The sequence below is a fragment of the Peromyscus californicus genome, unplaced genomic scaffold (genome assembly GCF_007827085.1).
Source record: "Peromyscus californicus insignis strain IS unplaced genomic scaffold, ASM782708v3 Scaffold_3__1_contigs__length_106647218, whole genome shotgun sequence".
Classification (NCBI taxonomy): Eukaryota; Metazoa; Chordata; class Mammalia; order Rodentia; family Cricetidae; genus Peromyscus; species Peromyscus californicus.
This window is the reverse complement of record NW_026294551.1, coordinates 54,245,336-54,262,945: the sequence shown is the minus strand read 5'-3', so window position 1 is coordinate 54,262,945 and position 17,610 is coordinate 54,245,336. Positions and strand designations below refer to the sequence as shown.

Sequence of the window (17,610 nt, the reverse complement as noted above, 5' to 3'; positions counted from 1 at the left end):
AAGAAAGAAAGAAAATTTAATTTTCTTGTCGTTTGCATACCAGCTAGAGCATCCAAAACAATGCTAAGCGGTTGTAATGACAGGAGAAAACCTGCTGCATCCCTAAGTTTAGCAAGAATATCTTTGACATGAGTGTTAATGTTATCTCTTGGGTTCAGACTCTTTTATGCATGTTAATAAAATACTTCTGAGTCACACATACTTATAAAATGGAGGGTGTCTCTCCATGTAGCCCCGGCTGGCCTGGAACTCACAGACATCTTTGCACCACTGTCTTACAGGGCGGGGATGGAAGGGGTGCACCACCACGCCGAGCAAACTCAGTGTCTTCTAAAACTAGTATCTTCTAAAAGGATAAATGTAGGAGTTTTCAGTGCCACATTGACATCTGTCACAATTGCAATTCTTCTCTTGAGAATTGCAATAGAATTGATTTTATTAATAGACTTCCCAATATTTAAGGATTTTGTATGCAGGTCCTGGTTATTCTCTTCAAATTACTCTTTTAAGTGGGAGGTTCCAGGAAATGTATTTTGAGAGTAGCCCTCTGGAAGGGGCTTAGAGATCATCATGTGGAAGAGACTCTCCCAGGAGAGGCGGAGACTGTGTGAACTAAATTAAATCTGCTAATGCTGCCACTAAGTTTTTGCATATGAGATATGGTTGGCCTATTTTCTTTCTTTGTCTACTACTGGGCTCTTTCTTAAGCCCTGCTTTCTGTTTACCCCCAAACACCCTTTTCAGTTCTCAAAAAGAGGACAGCACAGGCTGTTTGGATGTGTTTCAAAGTAATTTATTTTCCTTGGAGACACAGCAAAATAGTGCCTAGCCTCTTGCAGTGTAGGGAGCTGTCAGAAGTGAAGGGTGGGAGACCGCGATGCACTTAGGAGCAGACGGAATGTCTGTGTATCTTCATCTGGGTTGGCAGTGATCTGGCCAACCCAGGTGAATACAGTGGAGCCACAAGATGGAAGGGTTTTGGATCCCTGGTCACTTCCTGGAAGAGCATCCTCCAGGATAGCTGGGAGACTGTGTACCCAGCACTATCCCAGGATCATACTTTCAAGATATTAGCGTATGTCTTTTATTTTCTGCTACTCTTCTTCTCCTTTCTCTTTAGTGCTGGAGGGGGGGGGATGTCAAACCCAGATTCTTGTGTGTGTTAGGCAATCCCTACACCCCTAGGCTAGGTACCCCAGTCTCAGAGGATAATGGGACAGGACAGAAAGCAAAATATCCCTATTGGTTTCCAGCATCTAAGTCCATCAGATAATTAACTTAAACACTCAATAGATTTTTTTTACATCAGAGACAAATAGCAAGACAAAAGGGTCGGTGGGTGGTGACATGGGGGAGGCCGGGGTGGGGGTGGGGGGGATGGGTAAAGATGGGGGTGGAGAGAGGTTTTTGAAAGAAAGTCTAGGTCAGGGAGGCAGCGCAGAGCCGAGAGCACAAGCCTTGCTCTCTAAAGCCTGGGAAGGCAGTAACTACCCGCTGCCCTCCAGGACAACTCGGTGCCTGGACTCAAGATGGACTCACGCCGGCACCCTGTGAAACAGCACCAGGAGTTCTGAGACCCGAGGAGCTGCATGGGAAGGAGAGGATGCCTCAGTTCTTGTGTTGACCAACCCGGCCCTGGCCCACCTGATTTGACAGACAAGTACGTGTGTCTTACACCCCAGAGTAGCAGGTGATTCCAGAAGCACCCAACTTCCTCAAAGACTGGCATCACCCCACAGCCCCTCCAAACCAAGCCACCACCTGGGGAGAGAAGGGGAGGAAGTACAGAAGTCCCTAAATGGACTGTATCAGACTGTCTGGATAAAGAACAGACACACACACACACACACACACACACACACCACACACACACACACACACACACCCCTTTTCAAAATTTAGAGTCATTTATTTGTCTTATTGCCATCCTGTTCGGTCTATCTGAGTCTTGGGATTTAGGGTGGTCTGGGGATGCTGAGGGGATGGGTGAGTGAGTCTGAATGGGTGGGTTTTTTTTTTTTTTTCTGTTGCCCTGGTGAGCAAGAGAGGGTGGACCAGGGGTAGGACAAGAAAGGGCAGGACACCCAAGCACTCTTCTTCACAACAGGGACTTAGAGCATAGATGGCAAGGTGCGCCAGGTGACCCACACCATGGCTTGCAAGCTCTGTCCTGGGCTCTGGCGGGAGCAATCCCATCCCAGCCAACCCCATCTTGAGCTGCTAGAGACCCAGAGAGGAGGGAGCAGGGAGGGCTGAGCACCAGGACCTAGTGCTGGGAGAGGTCCCCCAGGATGCTGTCTCGCACAGGACACCAAGCCTACATGGTTTTAACCTCCAGTCAAATAAATATTTATGCATGTGCCCCATGAAATGGAGGACAGCAGCCATCGTGAAATAAACCAGTTAAACAAAGGAACCTTCCCTTTACTGTATTTGGCGCCACCCCCCTACCCTGCACTTAAATCTCAAAAGTGCATTTTACCTGTACTTAATAAACTCACTCTCCTCCTACATATTCTTGGCCGACTACTTGGTTCTAGTGTGTCTCAGCTTCCCACTTTTCACACTTCTCTGCCCACCTCACCCACTCCCCTCTCTGGGCTTGGCTAAGCCTTCTCAACCCTTTTTCTCTGCCGGTCTGTCTGCTGCCCAGTCTCTCCTTCACCCTCCCAGACCCCTAAACGTAGGAAGGAAGCCGCAGAAGCCAGCTTCACACACCGGACTCTCCTCACAAACTTCCCTTCTCCGCGGTGGATGGCCATACCCTGCCTCCCTGCCTGGCAAGGGAGTAACCAGAAATACAATCAGGCCTGACTTCTTCCCAGAGCTCCCGAAGGGCGCGAGGGGGAACAGAGAGGTGACCTCAGGAAGAGAGTGCGGTTAGTGGGGACACAGGTCAGAGGGTCTCAGATACCGTCCACAGAACCAGGCCAGTTTGTTGCTAGGTAACCAGATCTCCTATCACTGCAGGAGCGCATCACACTAAGGCAGCCTCTGGCTGGCTTCTGCTGTGTCTCTCAGACATCCACTCTCGTGGGACTTTGAAAGCAGGGGGAGAGGAGGGTAAGAACCCAGCCACCACCCCCGAGTGCCCCGGGGCTCTGCCACTCATCGTTTTCCTCTGAAAAGAAGGCCATCTTGGCTGTTAGGTAGCCGCCACCATGAGTTTGGGCATCATGGAAGAGGAGGACCTGGCCGAATACTTCCGGCTGCAGTATGGGGAGCGACTTCTTCAGCTGCTGCAGTGAGTGCTTGGGAGTCCCTCCGCCTCACCTCTGAGTTCCGGACCACCCATACCCACACCATGTCCCACTGCTTGCTCTTTCCTACAGCCTGGTGGTCCTAATTGCCTTACCCCATTACCCAGCTCCACCCTGACTGGGTCCCCATCCCTTGCTCGCTCCTGAAAGCCCGGGTAGCCCTCTCGCCTCAGCACACTGCTCCTTTGACTAAAGTGAGAGCAGAGACCCCTTTTTCTTTCCATGGGCATCTGTCTCCCCGAATTACTCCCTACCTCAGCCTGCTCCAGCCTCAAAAGGTCCCTGTCTCCCTTTCACACTTCTTGGGCAGGAAGTTCCCCAATGTTGAAGATCAGTCAGATTCTCCATCCATCCGTCTCCTGGAGAAGAAGAAAGAAGCCAAGATTATGCACCAGGCTATGGAAAACAAGAAGCAGGTGAGGTGGGGAGTTGGGGTGACAAGGGTAGGGGTGGGGATAGGGAAGGGATTGGCTGGGGCTCCACATTAATGGATGGTGGTCCCTCGTTTTGTGGGTGGGGTGGCTAGAGCTGGAATTCTGACTGGTGGTTCTGGTCTCTTTCCTCCTCAGAGAACAGAAAGGGTGTGGGTCTCAGGGGCACCAGGGTCCTGGGATACTATACTAGGAGCTGGGTGCAGAATGGGGAGTGCAAAATACAAGCCCTTCTGTAACTACATTTTGTTTGAGGTGTTGGGGATTGAATCTATTAGGCAAATGCTACTTCCTCAGCCTTTCAAGATGCTTCTGTGCCAAAGGATATAACACTCGGGGGCAAGTGATGTTAGAATCTTTCTGAGCACCCATGTCTCTTAGAGGGCTCCCTGACGTCTACCTTCTCACATCCCCTAAAGACATTCCAGCGAAGAATGGAAACGCTGAACCTGCGCTGGGAGGAACTAGGTGTCAAAGAAGAGCAGCTGAAAGCCCATATTCAGAAGTTTGAGCAATTCATCCAGGTATGAACCGGTGTGGGCTGCAGCAGGCTGGAGGATTTACTCTCCGCACAGGGGCAAACTCTTCCACCCCAGGACTTGATTTTGTAGGCTCCTCGCCCTGGGTTAAAGGCATCTTCTGTGTTCCAACAGTGCCTGGTGCTTTCCAAGGCATCTTCTATATACCGTGCTGTTTGTAACATCCTAGGAACCCATCAGTCTCGGCTCTCTAGTCGGCTCTTGTTTCCTTGCCGGTACCCGAGACAGTGCATCAAGTGGATGGGTGGATGGATGGATCAGTAGGTGTGATGCACAGAAGGATGTGCCCCTACCAGAGATTCATGGATACAGCAGTGAGTCAGAGGGTTTTGATCCGCTCACTCACTTGCTCTCTCCATCTTTGTCCTGAAAATGGGGGAACTGATGAAGGCAGGGAACCATTGAAGGACCAGGGAGCAAAGAACCCTGTAAGAATTCTGTTTTGAGAATTTCTGCCCTGGGTTAAGGGGTTGGGCAGTGTTCTCTCTCTTCCTTCTAAAGAATTTCTGCCCTGGGGAACCAACGAGTTTGTTAGGGTTGCTTACAGAGCATGAGTGAGTGGGTACAAGCGGGGGTGTGCACGATCTTAAAGCAGAGCTGGAAGGTCTGTCCCCAGCATGGATGATGGCTTCCTCATGGTTACATAGATGTTGCCTCTCCCCTAGTCCCCCCCGCCCCCCCCTCCGCCCCTGACACACCTATATACTCTAACCCCTCTCAGGGACACTAGGGCCATATGCAGCTAAGGCCGAGTTGCATACAACTGGTTGGAAGAAGTGGCTGGGTTCTCAGGTGAGGGTCCCATGACCCCCACCCCCTTTCAGTGAGGGAGCACCAACAGTCAGCAGGACCAATTATGATGACCTTTTGTGACTTGGTGCCAAAGATGGCCGCAGTTTGGCTCAGAGGAGAGTCCTGTACCACACTCCCCCTTAATCAGTACTTGGAAGAGGGAGCTAGTGGCGCTAAAATCCTGATTTGGGCTGGCAAGATGGCTCGGTGGGTAGAAGCACTTGCCACCCAAGCCTGTCTTGACAACTTGAACTAGGCCCCTAGGACTCACACGTTGGAAAGAGAGAATTGGTCCCCATACATGGTCCTCTGACCTAGGCATGCACTGTAGCACGTACACACTCATACACATGCACACACAAAAATAAATAAAAATGTGAACAAAACAAAGCAAAAACCTACCCAGACTTGCGGGCCAGCAGTCCTCCAGGATCAGCACTAGAGAAGCCCTGCAGGGCTGGGCCCTCCTGTAGGGGCCCATTGCTGCCCCCTGCTGGAGAAACCTTACTCTTAAAGCTCTTCATTCCACTGTATGCACAACTGTGCAGAGCAGGAAAGTCAAAGCGGCGGACACTTCTTCTGAGATGTAGCCCGCCTGGACCAGAGCAAAGTTGATGGAGTATTTGGGAAGGCAGGAAGTTTGAGGGTTAAGGGACTCTCCAAATGACTTCCAGGCAGTCCGCAGCTAAGGGATCTCATAAAACTTGCTGCAAATACGGACATCAGTAACTTTTTCTGCCTCAAGCAGGTCCCAGGTTGAGGCCAGACACCTACAATTTTTCAGATTTATGGTCCCTCTGGCCTCTCTGATACTTTGTGGCACTTCTCCATGGCCCCTAAATGTCACCACCATATGTGCCCATCCATGAGGAATCATAGGAGCCACAACAGGAGAAGGGAGACACCTGGTGACGCCTGGGGAAGTGAAAGGAGTGGGCTTGTCCCGGGGGAGGATGCTGCTGCAGTCAGGAGAGGCAGGGTCAGAGACTGCAGTCGCCGAGCCTCATCCTTTCTGGGGAGAATTGCCTGTGTCGTCTCCTCCAGCCCAAGCCAATGCCAGGCTGAACTACCTCCTCCACACAGAGTCTCCTCCACATACAGTTCCATTACTACTGCCTTGGGTTTTGTAAGGAAGAGAGGGGCTTCCACTTCAAAGCCGACAGCTGGTGAAATGGAGGCACTATGTACCAAATCAGGAGAACATGTGGGCTTCCCAACCCCAGCTGAGCCATCTGCCCTATGACAAATGGCCGCCACTAAAAACAGAACCACAAAAGCTTGGTCAAAGGCTTCCTGCTTCCATCCAGCCTTCCTTGGCCTTCTTGGATGCAAGAGAGATCTTCCTCTACCCTCCTTTCTATGTGTTCTCTTCCCATCCCCCACTCTCTGAAGTCCAGGGACCAACTCCCGCAGAATCTGAATTTACTGTTTGCATGCCCCAAGTTTGCAAGACCCCCTCTTGACTTGAGCTAAATTTCTGCACTCACAGCTCCCTCAGGCCACAGAACCAAAGGCTCACCAAATCCTTTTCCTTCACGCCTCCTCTCCAACATGGGCAGCCCTGCAAGCTCTGCCCACCCTTCTGGTGGACTGAGTTCAACAGACGGAAGGGACCTAGGGTGTCACCAGTCCCAGGCAGGCCGGGGTCTCAAGGAGAGAGGGTGAGAGGCTTGCTTGACTTACACCACCTCCCCCACCCCAGGAGAATGACCAGAAACGGATCCGCGCCCTGAAGAAAGCCAACAAAGAGCGCGAACTGAAGCGGCAGCGCCTGCGGGAGCTGGCCAAGGCCAAGCAGGAGATGACCGCTCTGCGGCTGGAGCACCAGAAGCTCAGCGTCAAGCTGCAGGACTATGCCATCTTCAACAAGTACCTGGAGAAGGTGGTGGAGAACTCTGAGGTGGGTCCCAGGGCTGGGGCTGCTTCACCGCAGCGCCCCGCCTCAGCACCCTTGTCTTTCCCCCCAAGTTAACGGAACAGAGCTCAGCTCCAGCTGGCTGGAGTTTAGGGGCCCCCTGGAATGGTTGTCCTGCTCTGGGGAGAGGCAGCAACCCTGGGGGACAGATGGCCAAGGCCCCTCATGAGGTTGGGTGCAGCCCCTCAATGGGTGGGAGGGCCTGATGGTGTATCTGTCCATGGCTATACATGAACTGAGTGTTTACATATGCATTTGGGTATGTCTGAGTCAGTGTGTGTGTGTGTGTGTGTGTGTGTGTGTGTGTGTGTGTGTGTGAGAGAGAGAGAGAGAGAGAGAGAGAGAGAGAGAGAGAGAGAGGGAGAAAGAGGAGAGAGGGAGGGAGGGAGGGAAGAGAGGAAAAGTGGAAAAACACCTGCCCTCCAAAGACCTGGAGCGTTAGGACATCATGCAGGCTGATTGAGTTTGTGCTGGCAGCCTTCTTTCTGTCCCCTCATCAACCTCCGGGAAGAATAAACAGACCATCCCTTTATGGGGAGATGGAGGCTGCGAAGGTTAAGGCACCTGCTCAGGGTCTCATAGCTTGGAAATGGCACAGCTTGTTATTTTCCCCACTCTACTGACACCCCACACCCCCACCCCGTAATGCCCCGCCCCTGTCTCTGCAGGCCCAGTCACCCCAGCTCAGGAAATTTTCAGCCCTCTTCCGGCAGCACCTCTTGCAACATTTGATGTTGGCATCACTCCTGCTCCTCTGACATCTCCTTCTGTCTTCTGTTCTGCTCCCCCATTCCCAGGCTCCTCTGGGGCCTCTTCTTCCCCAGTTCTTTCTTTAGCAAGACTGACTCTGCCTCAGACTTGCCTCAGTCCCGCCATAACTGTGCCTCCTCCTTACCCCATCCCCTAGTCCTGTAGCCATCAATCAGATAGGGTCCATTCTGCCTCCTAAGTATTTCTGGAATCCAACCCCTGCCCCTTCCTCATTCCTCATGCTGTGAGCTTCATCTGGCGTTACCTCTGCCCTTTGCTCTTTTGCATTCTACAGCCTCCTCCTCCCTCCTCTTCGTCTTCCTCCTCCTCCTCCTCCTCCTCCTCCTCCTCTCTGCACCCCTATCACACATTGGAAAGCACAGAGAAAAATTTAACCTTTCAAGAACTCAACACACAACTTTGTATAATCTCAACTTTTTTCTTCATTCTTTTTTTTTTTTTCTAAATACAACACTACTGGTAATTTAAACTCCTCATATGTCCTTCCAAATTTCAATCTTTCTCTGCTCTCTTCAGGGGTCACCAGTATCATAATTTTTAAATTTCTTATTTTCATGAATGTTTGTATTTTGTGACTATCAGCTGTCCACAAACTATGCATTGTATTATACTTATCCTTCTATGACTTGGCTTTTTTTTTTTTTCGATTAATGATTGTTTTCATTTTTAAACTCTTGTTTTTTAGATTTATTTTTTATTTTGTGTATATGAATGTTTTGGCCTGCATGTATGTTTGTGTACCACATGCCTTCCTGGTGCCCTCTGAGGTCAGAAGAGGACACTGGAGGCCCTGGAACTGGAGTTAGGATGGTTGTGAGTTACCATGCGAGAGCTGGGACTAGAAGCCAGGTCTCTGCAGGAGCAGCTAGTACTGTTGACTGCTGAGTCATCTGTCCAGCAATGTAATTCCTTAAAATAGTGTTTTTAATTGATACATGATAATTGTACACATTTGGAGGATATACTGAGATATGTGTGTTTTTTGTTTGTGGCTGTGTGTGTGCACTCCATAGTGATCACGTTGGGGTAACTGACATATCCATCACCTCAAACATCTATGATTTCCTTTTTGTTGTGGATATTCAGATCCTCTGCACTATTTTGAAATATATAATTCATTATTGTCAATCACAGTTATCCTACCATGCTACACAGAATATTAAAAATTCTTCTTTTCTTTCAACTGCCCATAACCAGTCAGTGATACTTCAAGGAACTTTTTGTAAATGGAAAATCTCAAACAGACAAAAGCAGAGCCGTGCATTCTAGAGAACACTCATACTCATCACCTAGCTCCAGCAAAGGCCACCTGTATGACCCATGCCTTCCCACCGCCATCATTTGGCAATAAATGCTATTTCTTCAGCCATAAGTATTTCAGCATATATCTCTAAAAATGAGACCTGGCTTCTAGTCCCACACCCTAGCCTCAAAGACAAACAAACAGAGCCAGACATGGTAGTGCGTGCTCTTAATTCCAACACTGGGGAGGCAGAGGCAGGGGGATGTCTGGGAGTTTGAATCTAGCCTGGTCTACATAGCAAACTCCAGGTCAGTCCAGGCTACATAGTAAGACTGTCTCAAAAAGGGGCTGGAGAGATGAGTCAGCAGTTAAGAGCCTTGGCTGCTCTTCTAGAGGACCTGGGTTTGATTCCCAGCACCCATTTGGTGACTCATAGCTGTCTGTGACCAGGGGGTCTTATGCTCTCTTCTGGCCGCCTTAGATACTACATGAATTCAGTACGCAAACAGACACGCATGCAGGCAAAACACCCATACACATAAAATGAAAATAAAAATACACCAAAAAAAATCATAACCACAATGCCATTGTCAAACCAGTTATGTTATTCTTTTTGTTTTGTTTTGTTTTGTTTTGTTTTGAGACAGGGTTACTCTGTGTAGCTTTGGAGCCTGTCCTGGAACTCGTTCTGTAGACCAGGCTGGCCTCGAACTCACAGAGATCTGCCTGCCTCTGCCTCCTGAGTGCTGGGATTAAAGGCATGCACCACCACTGCCCGTCTTATGTTATTCTTTAGTAGCAATAGTTTAAAGTGTCCTCAATTGTTGCAATAAGGCTCTATGTGCACTTGTTTTGTTTTAGTTTTTTTATTTATTTTTGAGATTATAATATAATTGCACTATTTCCCTTTCCCCTTTCATTCTTCCAAACCCTCCCATATTCCCCTCTTTGCTCTCTTTCAAATTTACGACCTCTTCTTTCATTGTCATTACATATATATACACACACATATATATGTATATATATATATATACACACACATATATATACACATATATTCAGTTCTGCTCAGTCTATATAAAGCTACTTGTATGTGTGTTTTCAGGGCTCACCATTGGTGCTGGATAACCGGTTGGTGTGCTCGTCCCTGGGGAGACTGTTCCTCCCATTCTCGGCATAGTTGTCTACGGTTCTTGTGTGGAGTTGAGGCCTCGTGGGCTTTCCTCATCAACTTTGTCATATCTATAATCATCCTGTTGCACTTGATTTGCTTTAATCAAGGTCCAAACTAGTTTTCCCACACCACTTCTTACATATCTTAAGCATTATGGACATCATACTAAGCAAAATAAGACCAGACTCAAAAGAGAGCACATCTGTGATTCTAGTGATAAGTTTGAAACCAGGTAAAATTAGTCTTTGCTGATAAAAATTATAATATTGGTTTTCTCGGTGGTTGTGGACAGATACTGACTGAGGAGGGGTATAAAGCTATTTTAAAATTTAGTACATAAAGCAGTGGTTCTCAACCTCCCTAATCCTATGACCCTTTAACACAGTTCCTCATGCTGTGGTGACCCCCAACCATAAAATTATTTTGTTGCTACTTCATAACTGTAGTTTTGCTACTGTTATCAATCATAATGTAAATATCTGGTATGCAGGATATCTGAAATGCAACCCCCGTGAAAAGGTCGTTCAACTCCCAAGGGCTGTAACCAGCAGGTTGAGAGCCACTGGCATAAGGGGCTGGACTTTGTAAAGAATGTCTTTGGCTCCTTGATTCCAGTAGGTCTGAGAAAGATGCTTGTAAACGCTTTTCCTTCTGAGTCAGTGTCTCACGGTCTTACTCCAGGCTAGCCTCAAATTCAAGATCTTCCCACCCACCCCTCCCTTTTGGGCCTGCCATGCTCACATCAAACTCTTGATTCTTTACAGTGTTCAGAATAACAAATTCAAGGGTCAGCAGCCTCCAAAAATGACCCTCGAGTGTTGTGAACTCATGGGTTTTCATCCCTGTTTCAATCTTTTGTATTTATTCTTATTGACATTCTTTTCTGGCTGTTCCCACCTCCTCCAACACTGCCTGGAGTGGTCTTCCCCCAGAAGCACATTTGGGAAAAACACCAGGCTGACAGTTCCTGGACACCAATCTGCCACAATGTCATGATACAGAGACATGCTCAGAGAGTCCCTGAGCAGGCACACTAAGATAGTCCCCGGGGAGGCACATTGGTGTCACGGAACTGGAGGTCACATTGCCCTCTGTAGAGACGTTGCTGGGCAAACTCTTCGCTTCTAGACCCTGCCGGAGCAGGTGGTCTGGATCCTGCAAACCCCTGATCCACTGACTTAACCCTCTCCAGCCCCACTTCTGATGCAGACGATGAACAAAGGCTGAAGAGTGCCCTGTAGGGAGTTAGTGCCTGGGCTCTGTACAGCCCCACCCCTCAGTCCCAAAGATGGTTTATCACTGTGTTGTAACTGACTAGTGGTCTGTCTGTCCTCCCTGTGCCCAACCACCCTCAAGGCTATAAAGTTCAAAAGAACAGGGTCTGGCTTTCTTATCTCCTGCTCTGACAGTAGCATTTTAGCACAGCTCTGTCTGGTCTAAATGAGTGGCTCTTGGAACATTCTCGTTGAATAGAATCATTGTTGCCTTAAGAGATAAGGTGCTTTCCAGAGCAATTCTCAACCCTAGTTGGGCCTGGACTTACCTAGAGATAGTCTGCAAAATTCTAATCTACCATAGACGTGCTACTAATCTGAATCTCTGAGGTTGGCACTGGGCGGCTATTTTTTCTAAGGGTCCCTAGATGATTCTAATATGCATTTGGCATTAGGAACTTCAGGTCCAGGTGAGCAACACTCCAACATATGGGGCATAGCCCATATAAGCCCAGGAGAACCCAATATTCTCATAATACCTGGTTATGGTTATGGATCGCCTGCCCTGGTGTCCAGGTGTCCAGGTCAGAGGTGGTGGACTGATATGGCCGTATCAGGCCCTTGAGAGCCAGAGCTATGCAGTGACGCGAGGCCATTGGCCCCTCAGTTTGAAGAGATCCATGAGGTGATCGCCCGGTACAAGACGCTGGTGAGCATGCATCACGACCTCATGCAGTCGGCACAAGAAGGTCAGGAGAAGATTGAGCGGGCCAAGGCACGGCTGGCCCGCTACATGGAGGAGAAGGACGATGAGATCCTCCAGCACAACAACGAGCTGGCAAGACTGCAGATGCGCTTCGACCGGGCCCGTAGCGACGTCATCTTCTGGGTAAGCAGCAGGTCCAGGGTAGGGCTGGCGGGGGGAGAGGGTCCTGGCTCTGGGTACATGAGGTCTCTATGTGTGCACACGTGTATATAGATACCTACACACACACACACACACACACACACACACACACACACACACACACATGCACACGCACGGCGGGGGGGATGAGAGAGAGAGAGAGGTGATTCTCTCTTTACTGTGCTGTGCTTACATACTGCCATATCTCTCCCCCAGGAATCTCGCTGGGCACACATCCAGAACACAGCGGCCAAGAAGACCCTCCTGCTTGGCACCATCAAGATGGCGACACTGAACCTGTTCCAGATCGTGAGCAAGCAGCTGAAGGAGACCACGCAGGTGTCCCTGGAGGACACACACAAACAACTGGACATGGTAGGAGGAGGCTGCAGAGCTGGCTCCAGCAGGGTGGCAGGGTCAAGGAGGTTCTGAATTGGCTGAGTGAAGGCATGAATCGGGCAGAGCTGTGGCCTTCAAATGTTCACAGTGTCGGGACCACCTACTGGTGGGGTTGGGGGACCGCTGGGCACACCCAAGTCTCAGTAAATCTAAGATGAGCACTCATGAATTTGCATATTTAGTAACTCCCCAAGCGATACTGCTGGTCAGGGTTCTACACACTGAGACCCACTGCATTAGCACCCGAAACCCCTGTTGGCTTCAAAGCACAGGGCCAGAGCAGGGACCCACTGTTGAACTCATTGGCTATACAGAACAGTCTTGTTGGCCACGTACGCTAACAGCTTCAGGAAGAGTCTCAGGTGGGCTCGAGTTGTCATTGTCGGGGCTGCTCCGTTGTGGGAGGGAGGCTGGGCGAGACTGAGCCTGGCTGCTGCTGACTTCTTCACTTGTGCATAGATCTGGAGCAAAGCTGGGCACCTTCCTAGAAAGCTGACTGCACCCAGCCTTCAGTTTATGTTCAGAAATAGTTCTCATCCTCTTAGGTTTCCAGGGAAACCTGTGGCTAGGGCTCAGAACTTGGATCCCCATACTTGCAATAGCACACACTTTACCAAAGGAGCCATCCCCAGTCTTTGAAACAGCATGGTCGATTAAAATTTCAAAAACTTCTATGAGGAGAGTAGCATTATTGGACACTTTGGCAAAGCCCTTTAATACCTATTACCGAGCTGGCTCGGTAATAGGTAGACTGTGCTGTTCGTTCCTGTTGCTCATTCTGTTCTGACAGGATAGCCAGGGAACCCTGCTCTGGTAGATGGTGCTATGTGCTTGTGAGGGAATACATGAGAAGAGACATAATGCCGTCTTGGTGTTAGGGAACCTGGTTTCCGAGATCCCTGGTGTGCTCAGCTCTTTTCCTTTAGCTGTCCTGGGGAAGGATGCCCTGGAAATTGGTGACCTGCCACTCTCCGCCCCAACCTGTGCCTTCCCTGCTCAGACCCGAGCTTCTAATCTGTCTCCTCCAAATTCTGAGCTTTCTGAATCCTTAAGGATTTTCACAAGTTTTATTTTTCTGAACCAAACTTCCAGAAGCGCTCCTGGCAAGGAAAATCTGGGCTTGATTTTCCTTGCCAGGAGCACTTCATGTTGCCCAAAGGATATCCTAAGATATCCATCTTCATTTCCGCAGAATATAAGTGCATTGTCAGAAAGTCAAGTGGCCAAGCAGCTAAAATAATAATAATAATAATAATAATAATAATAATAATAATAATGACATGAGCAAGTGTAAGGAAAGGGGGAGGTTGAACCCACATTCTGCCCCCTAAGCTGGGGTCACCTTTCAAAAATGAGAAACTGGCTGGGCTGGGTGCACGGCTCAGTGCTACAGCATGTGCCCAGCATGCGTGAGGCCCTGGCTTCTGTCCCCGGAATCGGATGTTTCTTCAGAGCTGTTGTGTGTGGAGCCCAGCTGCGTCTCCTTAGCCTCTGAATCTATGCCATGTCACCCTGACCACAGGCTTTTAAACCAGAAGCCTGTGAGTAGAATTTAAATTTCCCTTGAGGACACAAGGTCATCGCAGTGAACACCAGGTCTGGGTTCCCTCAAGCGCTTTGATGTTGCCTGAGGACCATTTACAGTTCTGTCTGCAAGATGCCTTACTCTGATGTCCTTTGTGACCCACCTTCTTCCTTCCTTCTGCGCGTGTCTGACTCCCTCTAAGCAGGTCCCAACTCCAACCCTCCTCTGGTTCTACTTTGCTGTTATGGTTTGAACCTGAAATGTTCCACCCCCCCAAGAGGCTTGTGTTCTAAGTGCTTGTGGCGCTGGTTTGGGAGGGAGCCTGCCTGGCGGAAGCGGGTTATGAGGCCTTTGAAGGCCTTTGAAGGTGACAGCAGATCCACCTGCTCCAGTCACACTCACTGCTTCCCTGGTCCCCTGCATGTGAACAGCCACTGCCACATGCTCCGACTGCCACGGACTGGGCCACCCCGCCACATCTTCTACAGTGGACTACAAGCCGTTGAAGCTGCTTCTGTCATGTATTTTGAGCATAATGAGAAAAAAGTCACTCATGTGTTTGCTAAGCCTGATTCTTAGGGTCACCTAGAAAATCTGTGAGATGAGACAGTGCAGCCACCTCTGGAAGTCAAGAACGAGACCGATGAAATCCTTCCCAAGGAGATGCTCCGTCTTGGGACTTGGGGAGTGTTTGCTGGGTGAGGTTGATGCTGTCTCCTTGTCTTGCTAGATCCAGCAGTTCATACAAGACTTGTCAGACATCTGGACGGAAGTAAAGAAGAAGGAACAGCAGCAAGTCCGGGTGTAAGGAAGCGATACGTTTCTAGAATGTTCCGAGACACCGAGAAAAAGCGCGAGAACGTTCCTACGGAGCTTGTGGTCCAGGCCCCTAGTCCAGCTGTTGAAGACCAATGGCTTCCTTATGACACATCCTTTGTTGTTTTCTCCTGTGGCCCCAGTCTATCCCAGCCCCAAGAGCATTAAATGTTTTAAGAAGTTGGCTCTGAAGTTGCCTCTCCTTTTGAAAACTGGTTCATAGGGAAAGAGTCAGTTAGGGGAGACATGCACCCCATCTAAGAGCTAGTCACTTCTGACCGGGTATCCCTTGGCCTTCAGACTTAAATGTAGTTAAGTGTTCGGGCGGGCAAGGGCCTCAGGCTGAGCACAGTACAGGGGCCTTTCTCTCTTCTACTACTTAAGAAAAAAATCTTGTTGTTCCCAGTCAGGGTGCAAGGCTCCCTAGACCCTATGAAGGCAGCGTCCCAAGTCAGAGTTCCACAGGTGCAGAATCAAAAACTAGCCCCGACCCCCATCTCCTGTGTACCCCCAAAACATGTAACACAGTATAGTATCAAATGCAAGAAAAGCCTGCTGGCTGCCTAGGATCTAGCAAGGGGCCACTAATGTGCCAAAAGACAACCTCAGCTCACATCCTCGCCTGCTGATATGATTTAAAACCAGTAAAACCAAACCAAACAGGGCCTCAGATGCACAGCTCTAAACGTCAATGACAAAATCTAAGGCAGAGACCCTGGGTGAGGACAAGTGCTTCTAGACATCGGCCTTATGAAAAGCCCACAAGGGTCTCACTATGTGGCCCTGGCTGTCCTGGAACTCAGTGTGCAGACCAGGCTGGCCTCAAACTCATAGAAATCTACCTGCCTGCGCCTCCTGAGTGCTAGGATTAAAGTCGTGTACCACCATGCCCAGGTTACATAGAACGATGTTTTTAATGTATAATGACCAATGCTTCCTAGTACCCAAGCTTCACTCATCTCTTCTGTTAATCCATGATACTGCCTGCCTCAGTGAACAGTCAGATGAGGACACTAATATAAGATTAGATATCATTTCCTCTATGGGGTGGTGGTGTACTCCTTTAGTCCCAGTGCTGAGAGACAGAGGCAAGCCTGTCTCTGTGAGTTTGAAGGCAGACTGGTCTACGTAGTGAGACACAGCTCCCTCCCCACCCCCTTTTAGAAACAAAATCAAAATGGCTTGGGACCATAAATGTTTCAGATTTTAGTATTTTTCAGATTATTAGATACAGATATAAAGAGAGTGAGGTATCATAGGGATGGGACCCAAGTTTAAACAGGAAATTCACTTGTTTTATGTATACCTTGCATGTAGTCTGAAGACAATTTTATTCAATATTTTTAATAATTTTGTGCGATCCATCACACTCGGCCACATGTGAAATCTCCCACTTATACTGTCACGTCCGTGCTCAAAGAGTTTTGCATTTCGAAGCACTTTAGATTTTGAACTTTGAAATTAAGGCTGTTCATCCTGGACACCGATATACACAGATAGGTACAGGTAAGTCTTATCTCATTTTATGTACATCCACATAGACAGTGTCTTTACAGGAATTTGACCCTGGGCTGATCAAGCAGTTTCTATATATCTTGCTGTATTTGCATCGGATGCTGGAGCTTGAAGTCCCAGGGGAGGGAGCTGGGAGACAAACATAGAGGAAGAGCTGCGGAGATGGTTCATTCTGTAAAGTGCCGGGCAAGCATGAGGACCTGAGTGTAATCCCAGGGACCCCTGTTAAAGCGCAGTGCAGTGCAGTGCCGGGCCATGCAGTGCTGGGCCGGGCCAGGCCCTGCTGCTGCAACCTCATTGTCGGGGAGGTGGAGGCAGGAGAATCACCGGGTCTTGCTGGCCAGCAAGTCTAGCCAACTCAGTAAGCCCCAGCTTTAATGAGAGACCCTGCCTCAAAACAAAAAACAAAAACAAAAACCAAGGTGGATGGGGCTAGGGAAATAGCTCAGCAGGTAAGACTGATGGCCAGAGTTCAATCCCTGGGACCTATATGGTGACCTTTACGTGTGTATGCTAGTGCATGCATGTGTGCGTATGTGTGCATACACATACACTAACAAAAATGTAATTGGGAATTTATTCTAAAAATATCTAATAACAGTGAAGAAGCAGTAGAGGAACATCCCTTGATGTCAACATCTGGCCTCCAGATAAATGCACATACACACACATGCACACAGACACATGAACGAGAGAGAGAGAGAGAGAGAGAGAGAGAGAGAGAGAGAGAGACAGAGAGAGAGACAGAGAGAGACAGAGACACAGAGACAGAGACACAGAGAGTGGGAAGGTCAAGAACAAGGTAGAAATCTCGTGGCTTTTACCCTGAGGACAGACAAAAACTTCCATCAGTTCTTGTAGCCTCTGAACTGAGTGGAAGGGGTGTCCTGCAGGAGCTAAGTCCTTGGTCACAGGACTGGACATCCACCCTGGCCCAGGTTAGGGAAAGAAGCCAGGGAAGAATCCACGAGAAGAGGAGACAGCTCTAGACTCCATCACTGAGGCAAGTTAGCAGAGCAGCAAAAACATATGTGAGCCACAACACAGCTGCCTCTTCTCCTCAGCACCCAAATCTCCCACGGGAAGCTATTCGTGACCCACCTTCACAA

The 17,610-nt window shown here is 49.0% G+C and overlaps 1 protein-coding gene across 1 annotated transcript; it reads left to right on the top strand.

The window, feature by feature from the left end:
• Nucleotides 1-2,756: 2,756 nt before the first annotated feature.
• Nucleotides 2,757-15,170, top strand: Ccdc42 (coiled-coil domain containing 42). The gene is made up of 7 exons (XM_052758472.1): nt 2,757-3,244; nt 3,571-3,676; nt 4,111-4,215; nt 6,725-6,922; nt 12,007-12,228; nt 12,463-12,621; nt 14,901-15,170. The coding sequence occupies exons 1-7, from the start codon at nt 3,162-3,164 to the stop codon at nt 14,976-14,978; spliced, it is 951 nt and encodes a 316-aa protein (XP_052614432.1). The 5' UTR covers nt 2,757-3,161; the 3' UTR covers nt 14,979-15,170.
• Nucleotides 15,171-17,610: the final 2,440 nt, after the last annotated feature.